The following is a 23,988-nucleotide window of genomic DNA, read 5'->3' as shown; positions in this document are numbered from 1 at the left end:
GTTAGTGCAATGATAACCAGAGCTGCAGAAATAATGGTCTGTCACGGTACCAGCGTATGCAACAACTATCCAAATTAATGCCAGCTCTTTGTTGCTAAAAGGTCTTATTAATTCCTTAGATATTCTCTGTGACCCCAGAGCTCCTCCACATTACAGGGGGGGATGTGGTGCAGCCAGGTAAAGGAGAGGAGATTGAACAAAGCTCAACCCAAGGCTGCCTCGCCGGGGTGATGAACTCTCTTTTCTCCTTTGCCCACAGCACTTGCCTCACATTCTGTGTGCAGTCCCAGATTCATGTGCTGACTTAAGAACCCTTAGGAACTGCACAGTGAAAAGTTTTTTTTTTTTTTTTATTTCCTGGCACTGCATTCACAATAGAATTGGATGGAATAGAGAATTGCCCGGTGGCTAATGCATTTCATCAGATGGCCAATTCAGATCAGCAGAGCTGACACAAACATAAACCACTGGATCCAATTGGACGATCAAGAAGAGGGAGGTAATGAGTCCACTTGATTCCTCGCTATTAATACACAATATGTTTTGTTTACAAAAAAAAAAAACACAACAGGAAACTGGTAACACATTGAATGCATGTCATTATTTCAATAATAAGTTATGGTTTCTACTGGGCAAGTTGTTTGGCCAAACACCTTAACAACCAAGGTCTAAGTGTCCCTGACTACAGCTGTAGTAGCTGTGCAATTAATGGCTCACGTCTCGAACAAAGAACAAATGGCTGTGACTTTGTTCTAAATTCATAAAAACCTTGACAGTATACTCATTTTGAAGTTGGGATGACTATTTTTTTCCCCCCTCCCAATGGCCCATAGGAGCCTAATGTTAGGCAAGTGGCTGCAGTGCAGTCACACAAAAAGCTCCAACACGAAACTGCAAAGCAACACACAACTGAGACAGTTTCAGATGGTTGTCATTTTCCCAGCCAGTGCTCTTTAATGGCAAATGCACATCCATACACATGTTAAATGAGGTGTGGTCAGGTTCGCTAGTGTTTTCCAGGTAGTGCAAAGTGATTGATCAACAAAAACCTGGTCTGAATTCAGTGGTGCAGAATTTCAATGTCATTTTAAGATTGCCTGTATAAGTGTATGCACATTGGCCCTGCATTCTGCTTGTTACGCATGCAGATGGTCAGCTTGTGCACAAAGTGAAACTGCCTCTTTTGCAAAGGCTCCTTTCTTACTACTGGCAAAGCCTCCATTATAAGGGCAATCCGCCAAAGTTCAAGCTCACCTTATATTTTGAAGGTAATAGTAAATACCATTCTAATTTGTTACTCCCAACCCCATAACCCATGAATAATTATGAGACTAAGTGCAACTTTCAAAAGCCATGCACATGATGAATTGACCTTTCTTTCTTTCTTTCTTTCTTTCTTTCTTTCTTTCTTACAAAGCTTTGTCTGCTGAGGTGTGAATGTGCTTGGGAGCAGAGGGAACTCTAATTCGCAAAATAAATAAATAAATATGGAGACTGTTTCTGCCTCTGCAGGCAACATCAGTGCATTCTTATTTATTTTTTATTATTACCTCTTCTGACCTGACAGAATGTTTGCTTGAGCTTTTGCCTTCACAGCAGCAGCAGCAGCAGCTCTGACTCGACATTCTTGATCACCATATTATTGATAAGAATGCAACATCACTACTAGTAACACAATTTTTATTTTTTATTTTTTGTTTAGCTTCAGCATCAACTGATCTTCGATAAATAATTGTCTGTGTGAACAAATCTGAGCCCAATTACAATTTCATGATTTACGTCCTAACCCTGCACAACCCATCAGGGTCCTGACAGGCTTGGGTCATCTATCCATGCTCTCGATTGCACATGGGATGTTGTTAGTGTTCGAGTCAAATAGGAATAGAGACTTACAGTGCCATCAGGGGTGTCAAACGTATGGCCTGCGGGCCCGAACCGGTCCACCAGAAATCAGGGTTTTATAACTACTTTATGGTCCAATCTGGACCGTCCACTGACCAGTGTTAACAAGTTAACAATACATTGAAGATAATCAGCTACATTCATGTAGTACAGACAGTAATTCCTAATTTGTTCCCTGGGGTCACATTTTTATTAGCTCCCATTATAGTTTTTGGAATACTACACAGATGTGTAGTGAAATCATTTGTAGATCTTGACATGTTCTAATCATACGTGAAATACTAGAATTTTTAGTTTCAGATAAAATGTGACTACATGTTTTGCACCTCTGTAGATCCACTGTGATCAGAAAACTGTATGCACATGTATAAATGGTAAATTTAAGCATAACATTTTCCGGTTTTTCATAATATGTTTCATGAAAAGATTAATTAAATGTAAAACAAAGGGAATACAATGGAGTTCTTGTTGTTTATAGGTCATTATGCTATTTTTTTGTTTACTCCCCTGATGTACAATAAGTTTGACACCCCAGGTTTAGCTGATGATGAGTTAGTCAGTTTGTTCTAATGAACTTCAGGAGATGTACACTTTTCTGTGTAAGGTACTTGGCAACAGAAATGCTGCATTAACGTCTTCCATGTTGAAATGTGAACTTATACAGTGCACTAAAATAGACTCCCTGATAAATATCCTGTGGGATGTGCATTAGCGTGTATACATGTGTGCATCCAGAAACATGGCACTGCATCAGTTGTTCTAAAATATCACTCTTCATAACTGTCAGCTATAGCAGCAATAACTGGTTCAGTGAAAGTCAATGAAAAGAATAAGATAAAGAGCAGCTCGACTGCTGAGATGTTTCACGCCAAGACAACAATGATTTAGGAGAATGATATGTTTAAATATTTGAAATAAAACACTATCCACAAACAGGTCACTGAGTCAAATGTATGGCAGAGTGTATGTCTATGCTCAGTCTTAAAGCTGTAGCTGTAGTAAAGCTGCATTTATGTCATTTATGTCAAAAACTACTGATTGAAGATAGCATTAATACCACTTGTTTGTTGTGTTATGACCAGTGCTTTCAAACGATTAAAATATTAAATAAATCGCAATGAATCGCACATTTTTATCCATTCTAAATGTCCCTTGATTTCTTTTTGTCCCAATATTTTTTTCTAATTTTAATGCTCTTATCATCAAAGAAAAGTGGATTGGCTTGCTTTGTGCATTTTTTATTTTTTTTTATTGAGACAATATCTCTGTCATCCTGCATATTTTGACTTATTCCTCCGCACAATAATAAGTGCTGTGAATAAAATGCCGTTCTTCAAAGCAGACAGAGTCCCGTGGTTTAATGTGTTGTTGCCATAATGAGCTAATCGGATCTAAAGGAGCTAGCGGTCTTCGGTGGTCTCCTTACTACGGTTTGGGGGTCTGCCAGCTTGGTTGGTAACACTGCATGCATCATTACTTGGATGTGGGGAGTGCGTCAAGAAATGATCCAGGCTGCGTTGGATACGGAGAAGCGCACAGCATAACAAGTGTGTTGTTTTGTTTCCGGTCTAGCTAGATCCGATGTGGTGTTGTAGTTTTTGACTAGGGGTTCTAGTTAGCTAGGCCAAAAAGAACGTTAATCTTGCGATAATGGAGCTATTTGGACTTTAGAGTGTGCAGCTTCAGGTTCTGTTTAATGGTAAAAAGGTCTTAACTCAACCCAGTAATCCTCCTTATCGCCTCCTGCATCACAGTAAAATCTGACTTATCTTGTTTGAAAAGACAACCAAATTAGGTACCTGGGATTTAGCAACGCTAATGAACACCTCTGCAGTAGATTAAGGACTGTGATTTCTGGATAAGGCAAATTAGAAGCTGTCTCATATTTTTTAAAGAAAAAAAAAGCTAACAAAGCTTTAAACATTATTCAAATTCTATAAATCCAGGGAGGTAACTTTTTCAATGTAGGTAATAGACGCTGAGAGACATTTCAAGCATAGCACATTTAAAATGTCCGCACACAAACAAAAGAAGGCGACAGAAAATCCATGGGCAATTAATTACACCACTGCATCCAAATGCTAGAGTCACTTAATGAAAGTAAACAGCGGATGAGAGAGAACTCAATTTATTCTGTATCCTTCTCTTTTCTCTTCCCCTACACTTTCTTCATCTTTTCTTTCCTCCTTGTTCTATCCGTCCTCTCTTTCCTCCTCATTGTCTCCTAATGTTCACGTTGCTTTTCTCTGCACCTCTTCTGATCTTGTTCTTTTTCGTTGCATTTCCTCTCACACTGCCAGTCTTCAACAGTCCTCTGCTGAATTTCCACTCATCTCCTTTAACCCATTTCCACTCATTATGTTTCCCATGGGTGTCACTAGGAAACGAGGGGGTCTTGTGGTCATCATATCCAATGGATCCAATTTGGTTTGACCTTATTCATTTAGTCCGACGCAATGCCAATAATGAACCATTCCCTGTTTTGTTTTGCCCAAATCAATCAGCAGCAACTTTAGTTTTCACTTCCTGCCTCCACAAGCTGTGATGAGTCATGACCGCACCAGTTTGAGAAACTGTCAGCTACATGGTCCGAGAACAAAGTAGCCTCTAGAGTGGATGTACCACAGACAAATAAACAGTATATCTGAGCCAACATTCTGTATTCTGTTTGCTGTACGCTGTTTCACTCAAACTAGCATTATAACTTACAAATTTTTGTTGGATTAAAGAGATATCTTTAATCCAACAATTATCTTTATTAAGAGCTATCTGCATATAACAATGCAGAACAATCAAAAAGCCAATTGCAAATTCCAACTCTTTTGTTCTCCACACAGATTATTGACCTGTGGGAAACCAAAGACTGCCAAAATGTGACTGGTCAACCAAGAAAAGGAGACCAGAGGGCGCCTGGACCTAAAAGTCTGTCCCTCAATTAAAGATTCTACATATTCACATACACAAGACTGCATAACCCAGTCACCGAACTGATATGATAATGAATGATAATTGACAATTCTGCAAAGATAAGTAATTCTATCATGTCTGCCAGTTGATCATATGAACATTTGACCCATTGATGGTCATAATTGTTGACTTGGTTGTTGTCCATATTATATTTCAATTGTTCACCTATGTTCCATTATCTGTGCCTGTGTCTAATGTATGCTCCCCCATCCTTTGTTGATTTGTTGGTGCAGTCCGTTTGTATCGGCAGTGGTAACAGACTCCCTGCCTTGAGTTTGTTTGTTTGGACTTTTTTCTTGGCCTACCTTCTAAAGACTGTCTTTTGATTGATAAATTCACCTTCCACACCATCTGCCATCTGGTGTGGAAGGTGTCCTGCACTTCACTTCTTTAACTATTACAGAGTTGACTCACTGAGTACAAAGACACCAGAGGGGGGAAAAGAGAGAGTGGGAAAGAGGAAGAAGGCACAAGCACTGGTATTGGTGTTCTGCAGGTAGTGAGGAACTCATTTGTTGAGACCATGACTGACAATGATGGACAATCAACAGCTGTGAGTTGTCCTTTCGCAGCAGGATGCTGGACCCTGCTATTAGACTAATGATATGTATCTCTTCATTAGTAGCCTTCCTTGACCGGGCTATGTTTGATTATTAGAGGATTATTAAATATATTTTAAGGTTATTTTGGTTATTTTAAGGTTAATATTTGACTAAATCATTTAGGTGAACTCTAAATAAAAACAAAGCACATTAAATATAATGTCTTTTGACCAGTGAATAAGTTGCTGTTTAACTGTTCCTGTTTTATCATGGATGTAGTGTTATACGTAGGTGGCTGTACAAAGATCATGGCGCCATGATCCTAATTTCACCAATAACACAAGAGTTAATGGATTGTTTCTCCACCTGATTCATTGGAATAACTAATCAAATTTGAAGTGTTACTCTCTCACTCTGGTTTCACTCTCTGAAATACTCTGACAGTATCTCTGACTGACTACTCAAAAGATGTAATGCTAATAATTCCACCATGGTTGCTCTCTGTTTGTACCATGTGCACGGTGGAAGGCTTTGGCAGCACTCTTGTTCCCCAGATTCCATCTGTCAGGCTCCAAATAAATTGAGTGACAATGTTTGGTTGGGTCATATGCAGCCTGACAGGAAGTGCCTGAGACTGGTCAAAATCTTCAAATATATACAGTAAGTGATGTATGAACATGGATGTTGAACAGGACACAATGCTACCAGTGCTTAATCCTCTGGACAAAATGAGTCACAACTTAATTTCTACTCCTTTCTTTTCAAGTTTTTTCAGAATGAACCTATCCCCTCTTGTCCCCATTATCTTCTTCTGACTCTTGTTCTTCCCCTTCTCTCTTTCCCTTTCCCTTTCTCACCACACCAGTGACAAGAAGCAGCTGGGGAGGTATCATTGATGATGATTTGTAACCACATATTCATTTTTTATCCTAAATATATTGGGCCAGGCATCTGGAGGTTCAGCGGTGTAATGGCCATTGTATATTTTATGAGCAGCAGGAAGCAAATCTCTTGGAGTTAATCATGTGAATGAGGGGGTTTTCAGGTGCAGACAAGGGCGCTACTTAAATCATCCCATAAGTGTCCCAAAAAGGTCAGACACTCTGAGAATGACACTGAATGCCCAAGAGTGGATAGAGTGGCTGTAATCATTTGGAGCGGCTGCCATTGTCTGCAGGCCAAACAACATTTGTGGAGGTGACAGTGAACACCTACATCATACATTTTTGCACCAAAAAGTGCCATTCCTTGGTACTCATTCACTGTTTTCAAAGCCATATTTTGTTTTCAACAATTAAACCACAATAAAAGTGTTAGACAAGTTGAAAACAGCAGCAGGAATTTGAGAGGGCAATGTGTCATGTTCAGGTTTCTGAGGACTCCATAGCACGTCTCAAAGAAGCCAGTAAAAGTTCAAAATGGTGCAGTTTTATTAAAGATCAGCAGGCAGAAGCAGGCAAGGGCAAAGAGTAAAAGAACTCAAGACGTGGGCAGCAGCCGGTAACAGACATGGAGATATAAGGCAAAATTCAAAAAATGAGCAGGTAGTTCAACGCAGGCAGGTAAGAACAGGCAAAGTCAGTCAGGGGGCTGGAAGGCTCCAGCTTGGAAAGTGCATTAGACAAGCTGGCAGAGAATGAGAAGAAAAGGGGTCAATACTAACAGCTCATCAGGGAAGAGGTGAGTATGTGTGCAGGAATATGATATGATTCAGCGAAGATACTTTTGTTATGTAAAGGTACAATTTGATAGGAGTTTAAGCAGAATAATTCTAGTCCATCTAGTCCTTACCTTCAAATGGATATTTCATTAAAGACTAGGGAATAGATCATTTAATTTAATGATGAAAATTACACACCACAGATTCACCATCCATCCATCCATCATCTACCGCTTTATCCTCCACCAGAGGGTCGCGGGGGGGGTGCTGTGCCAATCTCAGTTGACATAGGGTGATAGGCAGGATTACACCCTGGACAGTTCGCCAGTCCATCGCAGGCCCCCACAGATTCACAATTAAGAATATAATTTTGTTTTGACATTCTTGTTATTGTTCTTACATAGGCACACTTTGAGAATAAAGACACTGTGAGTTAGGTTTATGTGACACACCCAGGCACATATCATCAAAATAAAATGGCAGTTTTCTTAAGTCAAATCATTTGGTCTTCAGAAATAAGGTAATATGGCAGACCTGGTGGTCATAAGACATAGTGTTTGGACTTCTGCCTAAAGGATTTTTGTCTCATCAGACCACAGACGATCTTTTTATAAATACTGTAATGACAAACACTAAGCAGGCTGTCCCTTTATGTGCCCTTTCACTCCCTTGTACTGGCTTGGTGGAGTGCTGATGAGATAAACAAGTCCAACCATCTCTGCAGGGAACTTTTCAATCAGTGACACTGACCAAAGCCTTTGTTGCCAATGCACTGTTGCAGTGGCTGAATGGCCAATTGGTGGTTCCGAACAGTTCCAGTGAACGCTGAACACTCATGGTATCAGAACTAATTGAATGCATTTGCATTTAATTACAGTTGTACAGTATAACATTATATTTTTTTACAGAATATTTAAACATTTCCAAAACTATCTTTTACTTTACTTATTAATTATTTTAATGCAGACTCACATTTCTGCAAACAGTTGTTTGCTAGATGTTAAACCATTTTTATTTTACTGCAAACCACTCTGCATAATAAATACCCTAACCCATGATACCATATGTAGGCACTTTTTGCAAGCAATGTGTGTTTCAGCAATGCCAATGTGTAAAATAATGTTGTTTTTTAATATAATTTAACCCTAAAAAATTCAGTTTTGACAATGCTAAATCTGATCAACTGATCATAAACTTATTTTTTTCTGTTTTCTGTCTCATTTAATCAGACTGAAGCTGTACTGTTCCTGCTGGTAAGGACTTATGACATTCAAACAACTCAGTACTTTTGTGACATTTTCCTGTCTGCAGTTTCTGTGGTTGCCATGGTCACACAGCGTGGCAGGTTGAACCATCATGAACATTGAACATGTGGCAGCACAGAGCCGTGAATGTTCACAAGAGCAGCAGCTCTGATGGATCCCTGTCCTGCTGTAAAAGCCAGACTCATGCAACAATTACTGCTATGTGCTGCTGTGTGTGTGTTCTAGTTTCATGAAATGAAAATGAGCCATGTATTAAAAGTTAAACTAAGGCTCATTACACTCTACCAGAGACACTGAGCAGACACCTCTGTGACAACATATGACACACCACTCCTCTTCTTCCCAGAGGCCAATCATCTGTTTTATAGCATTCAAACCAAGACATGCATCAAACAATCCTGTCGCCACTCTGACACAAGTGCACAGTTGGGGTTTGTGACATGATCAAATCATGTTGCCCCAAAATTTTCTTTAATACATACCAAATGTGTTCAATTGCAAATATGAAAATAATTGAAAGTGCATCTCCTAATCTATGTCGAGCATTTCTTAGTCCAAAACAAATTCCCTTTGGATGTTGTTCCATTGTTGTTTTGTTTGCTTTAATGGAAGCAACTGCCCAACTCATTTTCCTATTTTCCTTTCTTTGCCCATCTTTTCTTTTTCTCTATAGGTAACATTCATCAAATCAACTGCAAACCAAAGGAAGAAAATGCAAAAATATAATATAAATAACAAGCTAATAGAAGGCTGGTTACCACGTAGAATCAATAAATTATACAGTAGATTATAAAAAAAAAAAAAAACTGAAGTTCCCACATTGTTACTTCCTTATTACTTAACTTTGCTATATTCCACAATTCCAGCTATATTGACAGGGTACACCATTATTACAAAATGGTACAATTACACTGTTAATATCACTGTAAAGATTTGTAATGAAAATGTGCAAGTGTAATTCAAGTGTACTTTTGGCTGATGGGAGTCAGGACAACAACATGATGGATGGATGGATGTTCTTACCTGAACCTCCACTCCATAGCCCATGTATGCAGTGATGATGTAGCTGCAGTCTATCGTAGAATGAAAGGCAGAGCTGGACAGTGGTGGAGCCTCAATGTATCCTTCTGGTCCGGTCAGGTTCAGCTGGCATGGGACTGCAGGGACAAACACAGCAGGATAGAAATCACGGTGGTGAAACAAGTGTGCACACATGTATATACACAGATCATTGTCGACAGTATATTCATATTGGGCGATTCAGACCTGATGTAAACATCTGTCTTCACTAATCCCATCACATGTGGATAGCACAACTGCTCACACCTGGCTTTAAACTACCTCTTGGATGGGTGTTCTGATATGATCACAACTTATTCAAATATTGACTGACGACGTGACTGTTTACAAACACAAAATGGTGTTTTTAATGAGTCTCACTGTACAGATGTGTCCACTGTCAACGTGTGTGTCAGTATGTGTGTGTGTGTGTGCATGTGACACAGACAGAGAGAGAAGAGTTGACTGAAACAAACCATTTGTATACAAACAATCATATGATGATCAATTTTAATAATGTGGTGGTGGCTGCAAATAAGTTAATACATGAGCACTGGTTAGTGTGAAAAGAAAAAAGCAACTGCAGTGGACATCAGATGACCTCAGCTGAGGAGTCAGTCTCTAATGCAGCTTAGGAATGTGAACAAATGGGTCCTCAAACCACCTCGGTGTGATTAGATCTGAGGACACAATCAGGATGGATTGATAGCATTCAGACGTGAACTTAGCGCCGTCTACCCACGATCAGCTCACTCAGGACAGATGTTAATACAAGGTCAATGTCCATTTTAATCAGCACAAGCAAAAGCAGCATTTCTGCATAATGAGACAGACAACCACGCATCCACTCGTGTTACCCAAGACTTAAGAAGGTAGACTGTAAATACCACAGCCGCCTACATTACGTTATGAATCCACATCTACCTCAATTAACACGGTGTTGGTGTGAATAATGTGTAATGTTCTGTCAGGCCGTTTTCATAGAGTGAATGGAGGAATGAGGAAAGAGGAGGTCACGGCAATAGGATGCAATAGTGGAGATAGAAACATGGAAAGAGCCATGAAAGTGGAACTGATTTGTTTTAAAGAAAAAAATATGATTGAGAAACGAATAAGAGTGCAGGTGCTTGAGATAAATAAAGTGCAGGCTCTGAGAGAATGGAGATCCTTTCTCCAACATACTGAATTGCTTTTGATCTGAGAAACCTCTCAGTCCTCCTCCCTGTGAGGAGGCCTACTGGCGAGTCCGTGTGGCTGCTCGCTTGAAAGATTTCAAACTGCTGTCTTGAAAAGAAGCTGACAGCCGCTGAGATGGACAAACAAGCACAAGACTATATTTGGTGGAAGCCTACGAAAATGAGGTGAGAAGAAACATGATGGCTGAGTGCTTTCCTTTCAAAAACAGTGAGTGAGTGGGTGAGTGCTGGTGGGGTTCAGCTGAGGTTGCAAGACCTTGAACTTAAGACCAGGATTTATATTTACACCTTATATTTCCTGAAGATTGTCGAGGTCCAACACAGGATCGTTGTCCGTGATCACTGCCTTCTCAACAAAAACATAGCCGCAGTGGATAATACATCAAATTATGAGTCACACATTTGTGAAGTTGAGTGTTTTTGATGCTGCATCCTGATTGCACAGTGTCATTGCAAAGGTCATCCACTGAATGATTAGCTCAAGCAGGTGGATATGCGTGTAATTATAACTGTAACACAGAAAAATCAGATACTTCCTGTTCTGGGAGCAGAGGCACTAATCCAGGATAACCTGCGTGTTATCAAAGAACCTCAGTTACCTGTTGGTCACATTTAAAAAACAAAAAAAAACACTACATACAGTATATATAGAAACATTGATAAACACATAATGTTCAAATGACAATCATTAATTATGTCAGTCAACACAGTAAGAGTGAATAAAAGATTGACAAAGCCTTCATGGTACATATGGTACACATGTGATGTGGTAAAAAGAAGACTAGGCAATCTAGTACAATATGGAAGGTTCTTGTACTTGTACTCATTATATCATGGAAGATTATAAAGGATGTCTAATGATAGATGATTCTCCAGTTACTCTGCAGTTACTCTTAACACATAAATGGCATAAATTGCTAATAATATGGCGGTAAATGTTGATGCACCCTCATTTGCATGATGGGATTAAGCAAGCAAATTATAACAATTTAACAAACATATGTAGTCAATGTCGAGCAATGGAGGGGTGGTCCTCATTTTAATTGATAATAAGAAAAATAATATAAATACCTCTTAACACACACATTTTCTGTGATAAACAAGAATCATAAATTCTCATGTTTGTGTATTTATCAAATATTGCATATTTCAGTAACAAGTAGTACAGTTATGTTATCCTGGCTTGTCCAGGACTTCTCTGGTTTCAAGTGTCCCAAGTCGCTCCAAATATTGGTAAAACAATAAAACCTTTGTTTTAAATATTCCTTTAAAACCAATTATAAACATTAACAATCCACCACGTGTATTTCAATATGGATTTGTCTGTAAATCATTTAGTGTGATACTGCTAAGGCAGTTGTAACCCATAACCTCTCAGCTCTGTATGAGAGCAGTCGTGTCAAAGAGGAACTCAATGGTGTTCAAAGGTTCCAGGATGTTCTTTCAGAAATTACCCTGTAATTAAACTATACTGCACTGAAATCATTGATTATAAAATGCCATTGGCGTATACATTTGTGAGTAGACATCCGAGTCTTTATTTCCTGGTTTTATTTCCATGTGGGAAAGAAGGCGTGCAGTATTATACAGTATAATCAGGGACAAGGCAAACTATGAGAGAGGAGTTTTTTCCCACAAACATTGGCCTATAACTTCATTTGGATTTTGCACACAGCATTGTCTGACTGTACTTTGACATGTCATCACCCTGCACACAGATGAGCTGATTAATTAAGCTACTCCCATCTTGCTCCTCACACACACTGATGTGTACTTTCCCCATCCAATCTCTTCATTTCAGGGTGTTATGCTGAGGTCCCTGCTTGGTCCTCTTGATTAAGGGTTAGTGATGCAGCAGTGGTGTTGTAATTTATTTGAGTCCCACGGCAGTGTGATGGTGAGAAATGCAAATAGATAAGATATTACTTGAGTTGTGTGAAGACAGCATGGGTGCACTCAAAAGAGAAAAACATCCTTTGATGAAAGCTCAGGAGAGGACTGCTGTGGTGGGTGTTGATCAGAGAGACTCTTTGGATATGTCTCAGGTTTGATGGTTTCTTAAGGATAAACATTTGGAAGATGAAATTGTATGGGGTTACAAAATGAAAGACTGAATGCATTGGATGGTATTTATAAAATATGTTTTGAACAAAGTGACATTTTTTTAAGAGAAATGTAAAATGTATTGCTGCATCCATGTTTAACCCTATATCACTGCACATATTGCACGTTTGTTTTCATTTCACTTGCGCTTTTGCAGGAAGCCAGCAAATCAGCATCTTTGTCAACAGAGAGGAGAGAGTTGGACAAACGGCTGTATGCAATATCCATTTTTTTGGCCTGTTTTTGGACATTGAGATGTTACTTTAACTATGTTTCCACTGTTCAAATCTGTTCATGTACAATTACAATTCCTCAATAAAACGTTTTGTTTTTCTTCATTTTAAATTGTTAATAAACTATTTTAACATGCAGTAAACAGTAAATAACTGCCAGATAGTGAATGTTATTCTGGTAAAAAATGGGCAAAAGCACTTACTCACAGGACACTTTATGGTTTAACTTTTATGGTAATGGTTAAATTAAGCAAAAACAAATGACAAAACAATAGGAATTGACTGAGAACACACTGGCCGGTGCATATTGTGTTGCTTCGGTTTACAAGCTTTTGTACCTTTCCTTTTACACAATTTATAACAGAGATCTTATAATCTTATAGTTTGAATCACGGGGCACATGTTTGGCAGCAAGAAGTCCTGTGGGTTTTCTTCGGGTTCCCCCGGTTTCCTCCCACAGTTCAAAAACATGCAGTATGGGGATTAGGTAAAATGGACACTAAATTGACCATAGGTGTGAGAGTGGATGGTTGTTTGTCTCTGTGTGGCCCTGTGATGGACTAGCGACCTGTCCAGGGTGTAACCCGCCTATCACCCTGCAGCTGAGATTGGCACAGCGCAACCCTCGTGTGGAGGATAAAGTGGTAAAAGAGGAATGGATGGATAGTCTGCACTCGCTTGGCTTGTGCTATGTGTGTCAATGTGTGAAGGCAAGCGAAGCTCATTCTCCCATGCCATTATGAAAACACCAGCCTCTCAAACCAAGCAACAACAACAACAACACATTCAAGCTACGCGAATATTCCAGTACAGACAAGAACGTACGTGTGTTTTAATTAGAGCTGGGCATAGATTAATTTTTTTAATCTAGATTAATCTCACTGCAATCTTGGAGTTAATCTAGATTAATCTAGATTAAAATGGCTCATTTGAATTCTTCTTCTGCTAAGTGGCGCTCCTCTGTTTTCATCACACCTAACATTAGGAGTAGGACAGAAAAAGTATATCAGAGTAAGATTGCTAGTAGTAGTAGGCAACTATCAGCAACTAATCAGCAAAACGTTGATAACGTTAGCTAAAGCTATACCGCGTGAAGTTAGTTTCAGGTTGGATATTCATTCAGACAGTTGTCGGACGCGACGGTTGGATATCCAACCTGAAACCATTTTCACCGTGGTAAATTACATAGACCGTTATAAAACAAAAAATGACAATAAATCACATAACGTAACGTTACCTACATCCGCGCTCAGCCAGGTATACATCCGCGCTAACATATCAAAGTGAAATTCATAGCTTGCTCACTATGTGGACCCAGGTCCCAGACCCAACTTTGAGAATAGATTAACGGCGATAATTTTCTTATCGCGCGATAAGAGTCTCGCGTTAACGCAGCACGTTAACGCCGTTAACGGCCCAGCACTAGTTTTAATGGAGTTAAACAGAAACCACTTTACTTTAGCAACTCTTGCTACAAAGTCAGCCATGACACACACCGGTAACTTCTGACATCTGCCTTCACCTCAAGTGTCAAAGTGTCCCAGCCCTAAACGACAATAATGCAACCTATTGGGGCTCAAGAAATACCAGCTCCTTGTTGCCATGAAAATAATAATAAACATGTGATGTGTGTGTTATGGTTTGGGAGTGACAGAGGCACAAAATCATCTCAGTGAAGATCAGGGAGAACTCGGTTTTTTGGTTGTATAATAATTCTGTGTTCTTACCCGGGCTCTGCATTGTGGTTATGATGGTGGTAGTAGTAGTGATAGTGGTGGTGGTTGTCTCCTCTTCATCACTGCCTGGTCTGACATTCTGCTTCAGTTCAGACTGATCTGACCTTACTACATCGTTCTCCCTCGCAGCAGTCGCAGATGAAATGGTGGAAATATCATCTGGATCCTTTAAAACCACTCGAGTGGCTGGAACGGGGGTGATGGAGAGAGACGTGGCTGCTACTGTGTGTGTAAGATGGGTTGGCTGTATGTTGGAATCATCATTGCTCTCATCTGAAGCCTTTCTATCGGCATTATCCAGAGGAGTCTCTGATGGCACAGCGGGTGAGGTGGAGCGAATGGAGCTGGATCCACCACTGTCTTCAAAGGAGTTTGGTTGACCATGAGGGCCGAATGGTGGCGTGTGCTGGGGGTGGTTTCTGTAGAGTGGATGATGGTTTAAGATAGTGAGAGGCGGGGCGGTGGTAACCACAGGGAGTCTCCTGTCTGCATCGTGGGTAGTGGAGTACAAGCTGGCTTTGTTCTCTGGAGGGCCCCCCGGGGTGATGGATTGGACATCCTCGGAGACAGAGGCTGCAAAGATGAAAGAGAAGAATAGGTATTTTTGGAAGAATATTGATTCATAACACAGACTCAATAATTACTTGGCCAAGCAAACACAGAGATTTCTGGCTTCACTCTCCCGTTCTCTGCTCTGGCTCCAAACCTCCTTCCACAGCTATTGAGCACTCTGCCAATCCCGTTTGCAATGGGATAATGACGGAGAACAGTGCTACCAAGAGGATGGCAAGCCCGAAAATACAAGTGCCAAATGCAATCTTATTCCCCCAACTTTCAACAGCTTTGACAAGCATTATGTTTGGTTTTGCTTTTTTTTTGATCAGTGATTTTAATTTAAATTCCTGCTGCAGTCATTGTTGACTTAGACTTACACCATTTCCACTGATAAAAAAAAAAAAGAAAGAAAGAAAGAAAGAAATCCCCACTGGTAATATGTTTACCATGCACTTATAAATAATAATAATAATAATACATTTGTTTTATTTTATGCTACTTCTACCCCTATTTTTTCCGAAGTGGGAGGGGGGATTCCCCGTTGGTCGACCTGGTAGGGCAATGAGCAATGTGGGCATGAAAGTAAAAAAAACAGGAGAGACAGTATGAAGAATTAAAAGAAAACTAAATAAATTTAGAGCTAAAAAGCAGTGTTTAAACAAAGCAAAGCTTGAGAGCCAAAGTCAGGTTTGAAGTACCAGAAGTGATGAGGCAGGTGTGCACAATCTCACATTATGTGCAGCTACCTCACAAATAATTGCTGTTTTATGTTCAAGGCGACACTTATTATCTTTGCTGGTTATTCTAATTCCCAGCTGAAGCCGCAGTTGAACCGTTTGCTAATGGAGGTGAGGAAGAGATGGAACAACAGCAGCAGATATGATTCCTATAATTTCATCACAGAGATCTGAAGAATGCGCCAGTATAACGTGGATAGACACAGTCTGTGGAAAGAGAGAGACTAAAGCTGTGGTACCAGCTGTGGACCATAGGTACAAACTAGTACACTACTCAACGTGGGCGGAGTCATCAGAGCACGGCTGCATGAAACTGCTGTGACATTATTTTACATGCGACACAAAAATATTTGTTTCAGTACTTCCTCCATGACCGGAGCACAGACTCTGTCTGATTAGATTAAATTAGATTTAAAAGTATTCACGTTTCAACGTTAGTTGGTTCTGCGCATGGTAAAACATTCTGCAGTATTCACCTTCTCACATCTTTATTGTTAACCAGCAGCCACTTCAGAGGGAACTGACCCATACTGTATGACATGGAACTTGTTCAGACCTGGTATTATAATCCATCCTTTTGTGATCCAATCACAAGTAAGCCTCTCTAGGTTGAATGAGAAGAACTCAAACTGTGTCCAACAACTACATTTAGAGGTGCATGGTCTGGGATGCATGTGGCTACAGTTTTCACATGTAAATAATACAAATGCCCAGGATGGATTATTGACTGCCTCTTTGGCTGAAGACATCCGACATGTAGATGTTCTGCAATAATTAGTCATTGTTTAGTGTTTATTTCAACAATGCCAATGGATTTTGTGCATGAAAGTCATGTACATTGTCGGTGTATGATGTGCATGTACTGTACAATAACCTTTCTCTTCTTAAAAAAAACATTTGAAATGCAAATATTTAAATATATATATATATATATATATATATATATTCCATTGGCTTATCAGCCTTGACATTTCAGCTTTATTTTTACAACTCTGTAGTGACTTTGACAGTAGAAAGTACAACTTCATGACCGCAGAATGAATCTGAAATTCATTCACACTCTTAATCTCCCTCTCTTTGCACTGCTCTGCTTCACTGAGCTTCCGCCTGACATAAAGCTGAGAGTCATTTCATTTTCTGGATGGTGACAGGACATTGATTCATTCCATGAAACAAAGTCTTTCCATCATTCACAGCTACATTTTAGCCATATTTCTTTCAACAGTTCTTTATGGGCAGTGTATTAGTGCTGTTCCACCACTGTGTCAATTGTCACACTGAAAAGCTCTTGTAAGACGCCAAACGGTACAATCCAAACAATTCTTGCAAATTGCTCACATCAGTGGTTTCTTCCCTCCCTATCCACCTCGTAATAAGACTTAATATTCATTCCTGAGGAGATTTGATGAGCCGCTATAATTCACCTGGTGTAATGATCAGTGCTTCCCTCCCCAAGTGCACCTGTGAGATCTAATCTGAGGCCCCTTCAGGAGGCTATCATCCGCTGAGGAAAGTCTTATGTTTCTTTAACAATGCTTCATTTCCACCATAATAGCTCCCACTCTCTGCCGGCTAATAGCTATCTGCTTCAAACAATCAGGGTTTATTGTGGCTGCGCCACTTAAACCCAGCACTTCGTTTCTCGAACACACGCACACACACACACAGACACAGCTCTTTTCACAGAACTAGACTTATCGACAGGTACAGTTACAAAGGAAAACAATAAATGTGAAGCAGAACGCCAAAATGACTGATTGGAGATCTGTCTCCACGTTGCTGCGAAAATATGTGAAAGTAATGTGCACATTCAGGGTCAGCAGTGTGTTAGTCAGTTCCATTGGATTGAAGTAAATCTGATGTGTGCATGAAATATGACAGATGCTATTGGTGGAGACAGCTTGTGCAACATATCCACAATACAGGTTTTCTGTTTATTGTTTTCAGGAATGAGGCGCTGGGTAAACAAAAAAGACGTGTGCATTTATACACATTCCTATAGCCTTGTTCATGTTATGTGAATTTGCACTAACTACAATTTATCAAACAGCTTAGTTGCTGCACACAAATGTTGTCATTGTAAATAACATAGCCTATATATAACCTGAGATCCACCAGTGTTGTATCTATAAGTAGTTAGCCCAGCCCACATGACCAAACCTGAATATAGTCAGTGCATACAGCACAGTCTACATTGTAAAAAATAAATATTTTAAACCAAAAATATTTTGGTTGAATGGATCTGTAATGTCACTTATTTAAAGCCCACATAGACCGGAAGCTCCAATTAACGCTGCGTTTGTGTGTGTATCTGCGTCATTACCTCGTTTATGAAACGCTAAAGTTTCAGAACAAACAGTTCAGCCACTGCTGAGAAAATAGTGTTGTATTGTTTTCCTGGGCTCTGCGAAGCGGATCGGCACTTCCTTAATTTGATGTCGTCATCAGAAATCCTCACCACTCCTCTCACCACCGTAGCGCCTCCCCGTGCGGGCACTAGTCCGGGCACATCCGGTTGCGTACATTCAACCGCAGAAGAAGAAGAACTACTCTCGTTGTAGCTGCTAAGATGCAGAGCATCCACCGTGCCAGAGGGGGAGCTGTGTATCTGAGAGCTGGCCTATCTATTACGTCACTTCCAGGTACCTGGCCAATCACAGGACAGTGGGAAAGCTCTCGTTGGCTGGCCAATCACAAAACAGTCCACATTCTGGGGGTGTGGTTTTGGTCTGAAACAGCGCGGCTGACAAGAGCGTCAGTGAGGAGATATTTTGATCGGCTCGTTTGCAGCGACTAGTAGGTTTATAACCATGAAAACAAGTTCATATATGTAAGTAGACCTCCATAACTAACATATATGTGTGATACAAGCATTCAATGTCACCTTTAAAATATATTTGAATGATTTAATGTCATCAGACTGCAGCTTGGCTAAAACTAGACAATTCAAGAATTCAACTGTGATAGACATGTGATTATTTGGAACAATAATAACAATTGCTACTGTTCCAAATGAGGTTGGATTTCAGATTTTATAACTACAATTTAAAGGGCTGTTTCACCCACTTTTAACTCAGAGTTGGGTTACATTTGACCATTTTCTTTTACTCATAAAACTTAATAGAAACACTGTAAAGAGCAGTGAAGGGCTTTTATTTTGTTTAAAGGAAGTGACTTTGACGTTGACTTTTTGTCAATTTTATTCTATTTTATTCAATCCCAACTTCCCCTGTTGTTCCTCTGTTGGGAATAAAACATGAGTCTTAGATCCACAGTCTAATGATCAAATTACACATTTATCGCTGGAAATTAATAAAATATGATATATTCTTTTGGTGAAGTGGCCCTTTAACTAAATTAAAATCAATTTTTGCTTGCTCAGTTTCGTTTGCCGAGTTTTGTCTAATAAAACGGCGTTAATGAAGTGCCCATGCATAATGAAACAGACTTGTCAACTTGCAATACCAATATGTTACATTAAAAAAAAACTTTTTTTCCATACAGGGTTTTTGTCATAACATTAAACATGTGGTCCTAATTGATGAAATACTATTTGAAGTCCAAGCATGGCAAGAGCTGGTTTCAGCTGCTCTGACGTGTGCTCATTATAAATGATATTAGTTAACACGTGTAAACACAGTTCTCAAAGGGGAGAAAAGTTCCACAGTGGCCTTAGGCGTTTTGTTCTGTTAGCCCCTGGCTAAATGCAGCTGTTAGCCATAGGATTTGATCCCAAGTTACAAAAACAGTGTAAAATGTGCACCATGAAGGCTGAAGGTTTGCTGGCCTTGCTCAGGAGCCGCGCTAGCTCAGAACTTGTGGGATTATCTCTGATCATATTTACTGCTTCCTTGTAAAGTGTAACCTGTCAACAGATCATTGTGGAATGTAAACATTAATGCTAAGATTAGAACTGTTTGTCTTTTTTGTTATCTGGATCTGTTTGTTTCTTGGGATGGAAGGACATTCATTTTGTCCGCTGCATTTGGAGGAGCCTTTCAAATGGGACAGCCAAGTCATGATGCTATGATACAATCAGCCTTTCATTGTGGCATATGAAGGATGAGACACATACCTGATCACTGAACCTTCGGGATAGGGGAACGTCTACCAGCTACAATCAAAATCACAGTTGATTGTATCAGGAAATTGCGGCTTAGAAATGAAACAGAGTAAACAACCTCACAAGTTCTAAGACATTCAGTCACTGTGCTGGTGATCAGTAAATTGCGTTCAGGGTGGAAAGAGTGACTTAAGGAGACACATTACTTTCAACAGAGACAGACTTCAGACGCTCACACAAACAAGAGCAATGTGGTTGCGATGCACATTCATTGCAGCGTCTTGTTTTTCTGGGCATGTACCTGTCGCACCAAGATGAAGCGCTTTCAACGTGTCATTTAATACTTGGGCCAGAATAGTTGGTCAAACTAGTCTTTGTTCGCTCTGAAATAAGTTTTTCTTCCACCCGAAGCTCCTGAAGTTGGTGAAGGGTAGGATGGGCCTGGACAAAGAAATTGTTTTCTTTTTTTCTCCATCCAGGAATTGAACAACAAAGCTTGGGTGAGGGAAAGTGGCACTGGTAATCCATTGTTTTTGGTTTCATTTTATTATTTTTTTCTTACTGCAGCCACTCCAGACATCTCTTGCCTGATAATGACAGGTGCAACAGAAGCCCAAACCCAGAAGTGCCTCTAGCTTCTGCCAAGCTTTTTGTTGATTCTGCATGTGAGAGGCCCCCTTATACCTTATATTTTCTCTTTGCCAGTAGAGGACTTTGTCCATGCGGGGTTTTTTTTCTCCACTGAATCATGTTCAACTCCACAAATGTGCAACACACAGGAGAAGACTTCACTTTGGTCTCTCTCTCTCTCTCTCTCAAATTCCGATTTCTGAGTTTTAGATCACTATTTAAACAATGCATATTGTCACACTGTTAAAGGTGCCGATTATAGTGCAGACTCTGCTTCAAGACTGCCAAAAATAAAGCAGCAGGTCACAAAACTGCCATGTTCACCTGTTTGTCGTTTTAATATTAGTGCAGATCGAAACCAGATCTGATAAAAATCATCATTGCAGTCACAAATGATAAAGGGGTTTTATTTCCTTGCCTTGTTTCCTCTTCCCTCTATCAGTATAACCTCCAAGATGGTACACAGTCTTCATCCAAAAAAAAAAAAGCAGACTGGGATCCTGGAATAATGCATGCAAACACACACGCGAGGAGAATACTGTGGTTGAACCAGGATTGTAACACAGTAAGTGTTAACCACTGCACCAACATAACACCCATATTGCTTCATCCTCAAACAAAATTGTCATCACAACACACGACACTTGCCCATCCTGTCTACACACTCTCTAACACGATGAGTCAACATGGAGTCAAAGAAAAGGGACATACATTGTTCACACTATTATAATTAAAATACTAATCCTGTAAGCTGCTGAGCTAGGATGCCAAAAGGCCTGCTTGAAGTTTCAAAAAATATTTGATGGTTCAATGAGACAGTGTTCAAGTTCAAGCCTATGGTAAAGGATCTCCACAAAAGACTGTGTCGTTTGTTTATTTTCTTCATTTGTCACTTCAGCGGCAACCTCCTGGTGTTGGTGATGCAGGAAAAAGGAGAGGGTGAAAATAGTGGCAAAGCACTTTCAAGGACACTTTGATGATTTCTCTTGGGCTGTCAAACAGCCACAACAGAATTTAAGCCTCCCATGAGTCTATTACAAATCCCAACATTAAAGTTCAGATAAGTTTGCAGTAGGAGAGAAATAAGCCACAAAGAAAGAAATCTGTCATCCTGGTCCAATGTCTGATCACTGGATTATTTTGAAACTCTCTCTATGGATCCACAGTCATTCAAATACAGTGAATAAAACCCCTTAATCAGCTTGCACGCCTATTGTACAAGAGGTGTGTGTATGTGCTCCGAAGAGGACTCGAGAATCTGGATGTTCTCTTTGCATACACATCAATATTTTAGCAACCAACATCAATGCACAGGGGATTCTCCCTCCTCCAGAATATTCACTTTTATCTGTCTTCTGAGTTAAACACATGGAGCACTTATTCAGTCTCTATGTGGCAAGGAGCTGCTGGATCAAGCAGTTGTCTTGCTGAGAGAAGTACAAACAGACATGAAAAGAAGGCCCTCTGTGCCTTTTAATGGGAATTACTTGGTTACAAAATTTGCAGCTAGACTGACTGGCCACTTAATAAGTGGACAGCAATGTAGTGAAAGGACATGTGGTGATAAACTGTATCTGTGGTGCAGAAAGGGCCAATTGTGTGTGTGTGCGTGCGCGCGCACTGATGTGCAGGTTTGTATTCCTAAAGATAACGCAGACTGAAGAATATTGTATGAAACAGAATAGTTTAGTACATCGTTGGGGTTATAAACTGGCAGGTTTTCAAACAGGAGGCACGGGTGAATCATGTGTTGAGTTTCATTGACAACAGCCAAAAACCAGCCTGGAAACGGATCACATCTTTATCCGTCTGTCTCGGCTTCAGATCTTCCTGACATCAAAAACAAAGTCTCTCATTTTCTTTTTCCACAGACTATTCCTTTTGAGAAATACATTTGGAAATATGTGAATGAACGACTCTAATACAATCCAAGCATGCATTAGCTGTACCTGTGCACCCATTCGTCATCCTGACTGTACTGCTGATATGCTGGCATCAATTATTGAAGATTTGATTTAAAAAAAAAAAAGTGCTTTTGACAGATTTCCCATGCTAATTTCTCTCACAAGCATCACTCCTTCATGTCTCCCTGTGGTGGTGCTGATATTATTGGAATGAGGGTAACATGAGGGACAGTGGTTAAAAAAAAACTCATCCAAATCCTGTTTTTTTGTTTTTGTTTTTACCTTTTCAGAGGTATTTTGAATTCTTCAGTTCGACAAATACCAAGATGCATCATTTTCTTCCAATACACTGATTATCGCAGAATTGCATTATCATTATCAAGGGTCACATGCACATGTCCCGAGTTACAGTGTGACTGCCGTCCCTTCTTATCAAAGCCTTTGAAATCTATACTTTAGAAGCTGTCAATCCAATCAATAAATGTTTTAAATTACATTTGGAAATTAAGATCTGAGCAGAGAACACCCAGCTTATGTTTATACACAGCATATTTGGAGCACAATGGGTACTTTTATGAGGCAGAATTGATTGTACAGACCTCTATCTCGCTCTTCCTGCGTATAAGACCAACTGTTAATCCACCGTTGCCTGTGGCAAAATGTTACCCACTTTAAATGTTGCCTCATTATCGATCCTGCTCCTAACACCCACAGCAATAGACACTCATTCATACAATCCTAGCAGTTATTATAGGCCCCAGCCATTATATCCATCCAGACACAAGTCTCGCAGGATCCAATCTTACCAGAAACATCACAGGAGTCACAACCAACACTTGCTCTCTGCTTTAATAGACATTATTGAATCTCTTTCATCTAAATGCAAGGCCTGTCACATTTTATAAGACATTTCGGTATTCGTTTGAAAGTGAGGAGGAAAGTTCAAACGTGAAAGTTCAAAATATACCGTCCAGAGACATATCAGACCATGGGAAAACTTTCCTGAAAACTAATCTGCAGTAAATCAGAAAAAAATGAAAGAAAACATTGATTGGTAACAGCGTGTGGTTTGTTAAAAAAAAAGAAAAAAGAAAAAGCCTTAAACCAAACCATATTAGACTCATGTTTTGTACTTGGATAATTAAACATGCTTTTTCAAAATGATGATGCTGTGTAACTCTGATCTGTTGCTGTTTTCCTACAATTTTACATATCCCGATTCTGGATTACATGTGATTGGTCATGTTTCTAAAGCTCAGTTTTGATTATGGGACCTCAAATCCCATTGGGTGTTGTGAAGGGAATTGGGCTTGTAACCAGAGGGTCGACAAATCCCCAGACAGATGCCCCTGAGCAAGGTGCCCAACTCCCATTGCTCTCTCCAGTTTTCACACTGAGATCCAAAAGTGGTCTTGCAATGCAATCTACCCATTCAC

The 23,988-nt window shown here is 39.8% G+C and overlaps 1 protein-coding gene across 2 annotated transcripts in view; it reads right to left on the bottom strand.

Annotated features, from left to right (window-relative positions):
* sez6b (seizure related 6 homolog b) overlaps nucleotides 1-23,988 on the bottom strand; it is a 162,650-nt gene that overhangs the window by 80,015 nt on the left and 58,647 nt on the right. For both annotated transcript variants that reach the window (XM_044032503.1, XM_044032502.1), the window contains exons 2-3: nucleotides 14,655-15,236; nucleotides 9,360-9,493 (exon numbers count right to left, since the gene is read on the bottom strand). In XM_044032503.1, coding sequence (XP_043888438.1) covers nucleotides 9,360-9,493; nucleotides 14,655-15,236 — 716 coding nt within the window. The remainder of the gene's footprint in view (nucleotides 1-9,359; nucleotides 9,494-14,654; nucleotides 15,237-23,988) is intronic.

Source organism: Solea senegalensis, linkage group LG8, assembly GCF_019176455.1.
Source record: "Solea senegalensis isolate Sse05_10M linkage group LG8, IFAPA_SoseM_1, whole genome shotgun sequence".
In the NCBI taxonomy this organism is placed as follows: domain Eukaryota; kingdom Metazoa; phylum Chordata; class Actinopteri; order Pleuronectiformes; family Soleidae; genus Solea; species Solea senegalensis.
The sequence above is the reverse complement of the archived record's forward strand: the minus strand, read 5'-3'. Positions and strand labels throughout refer to the sequence as shown.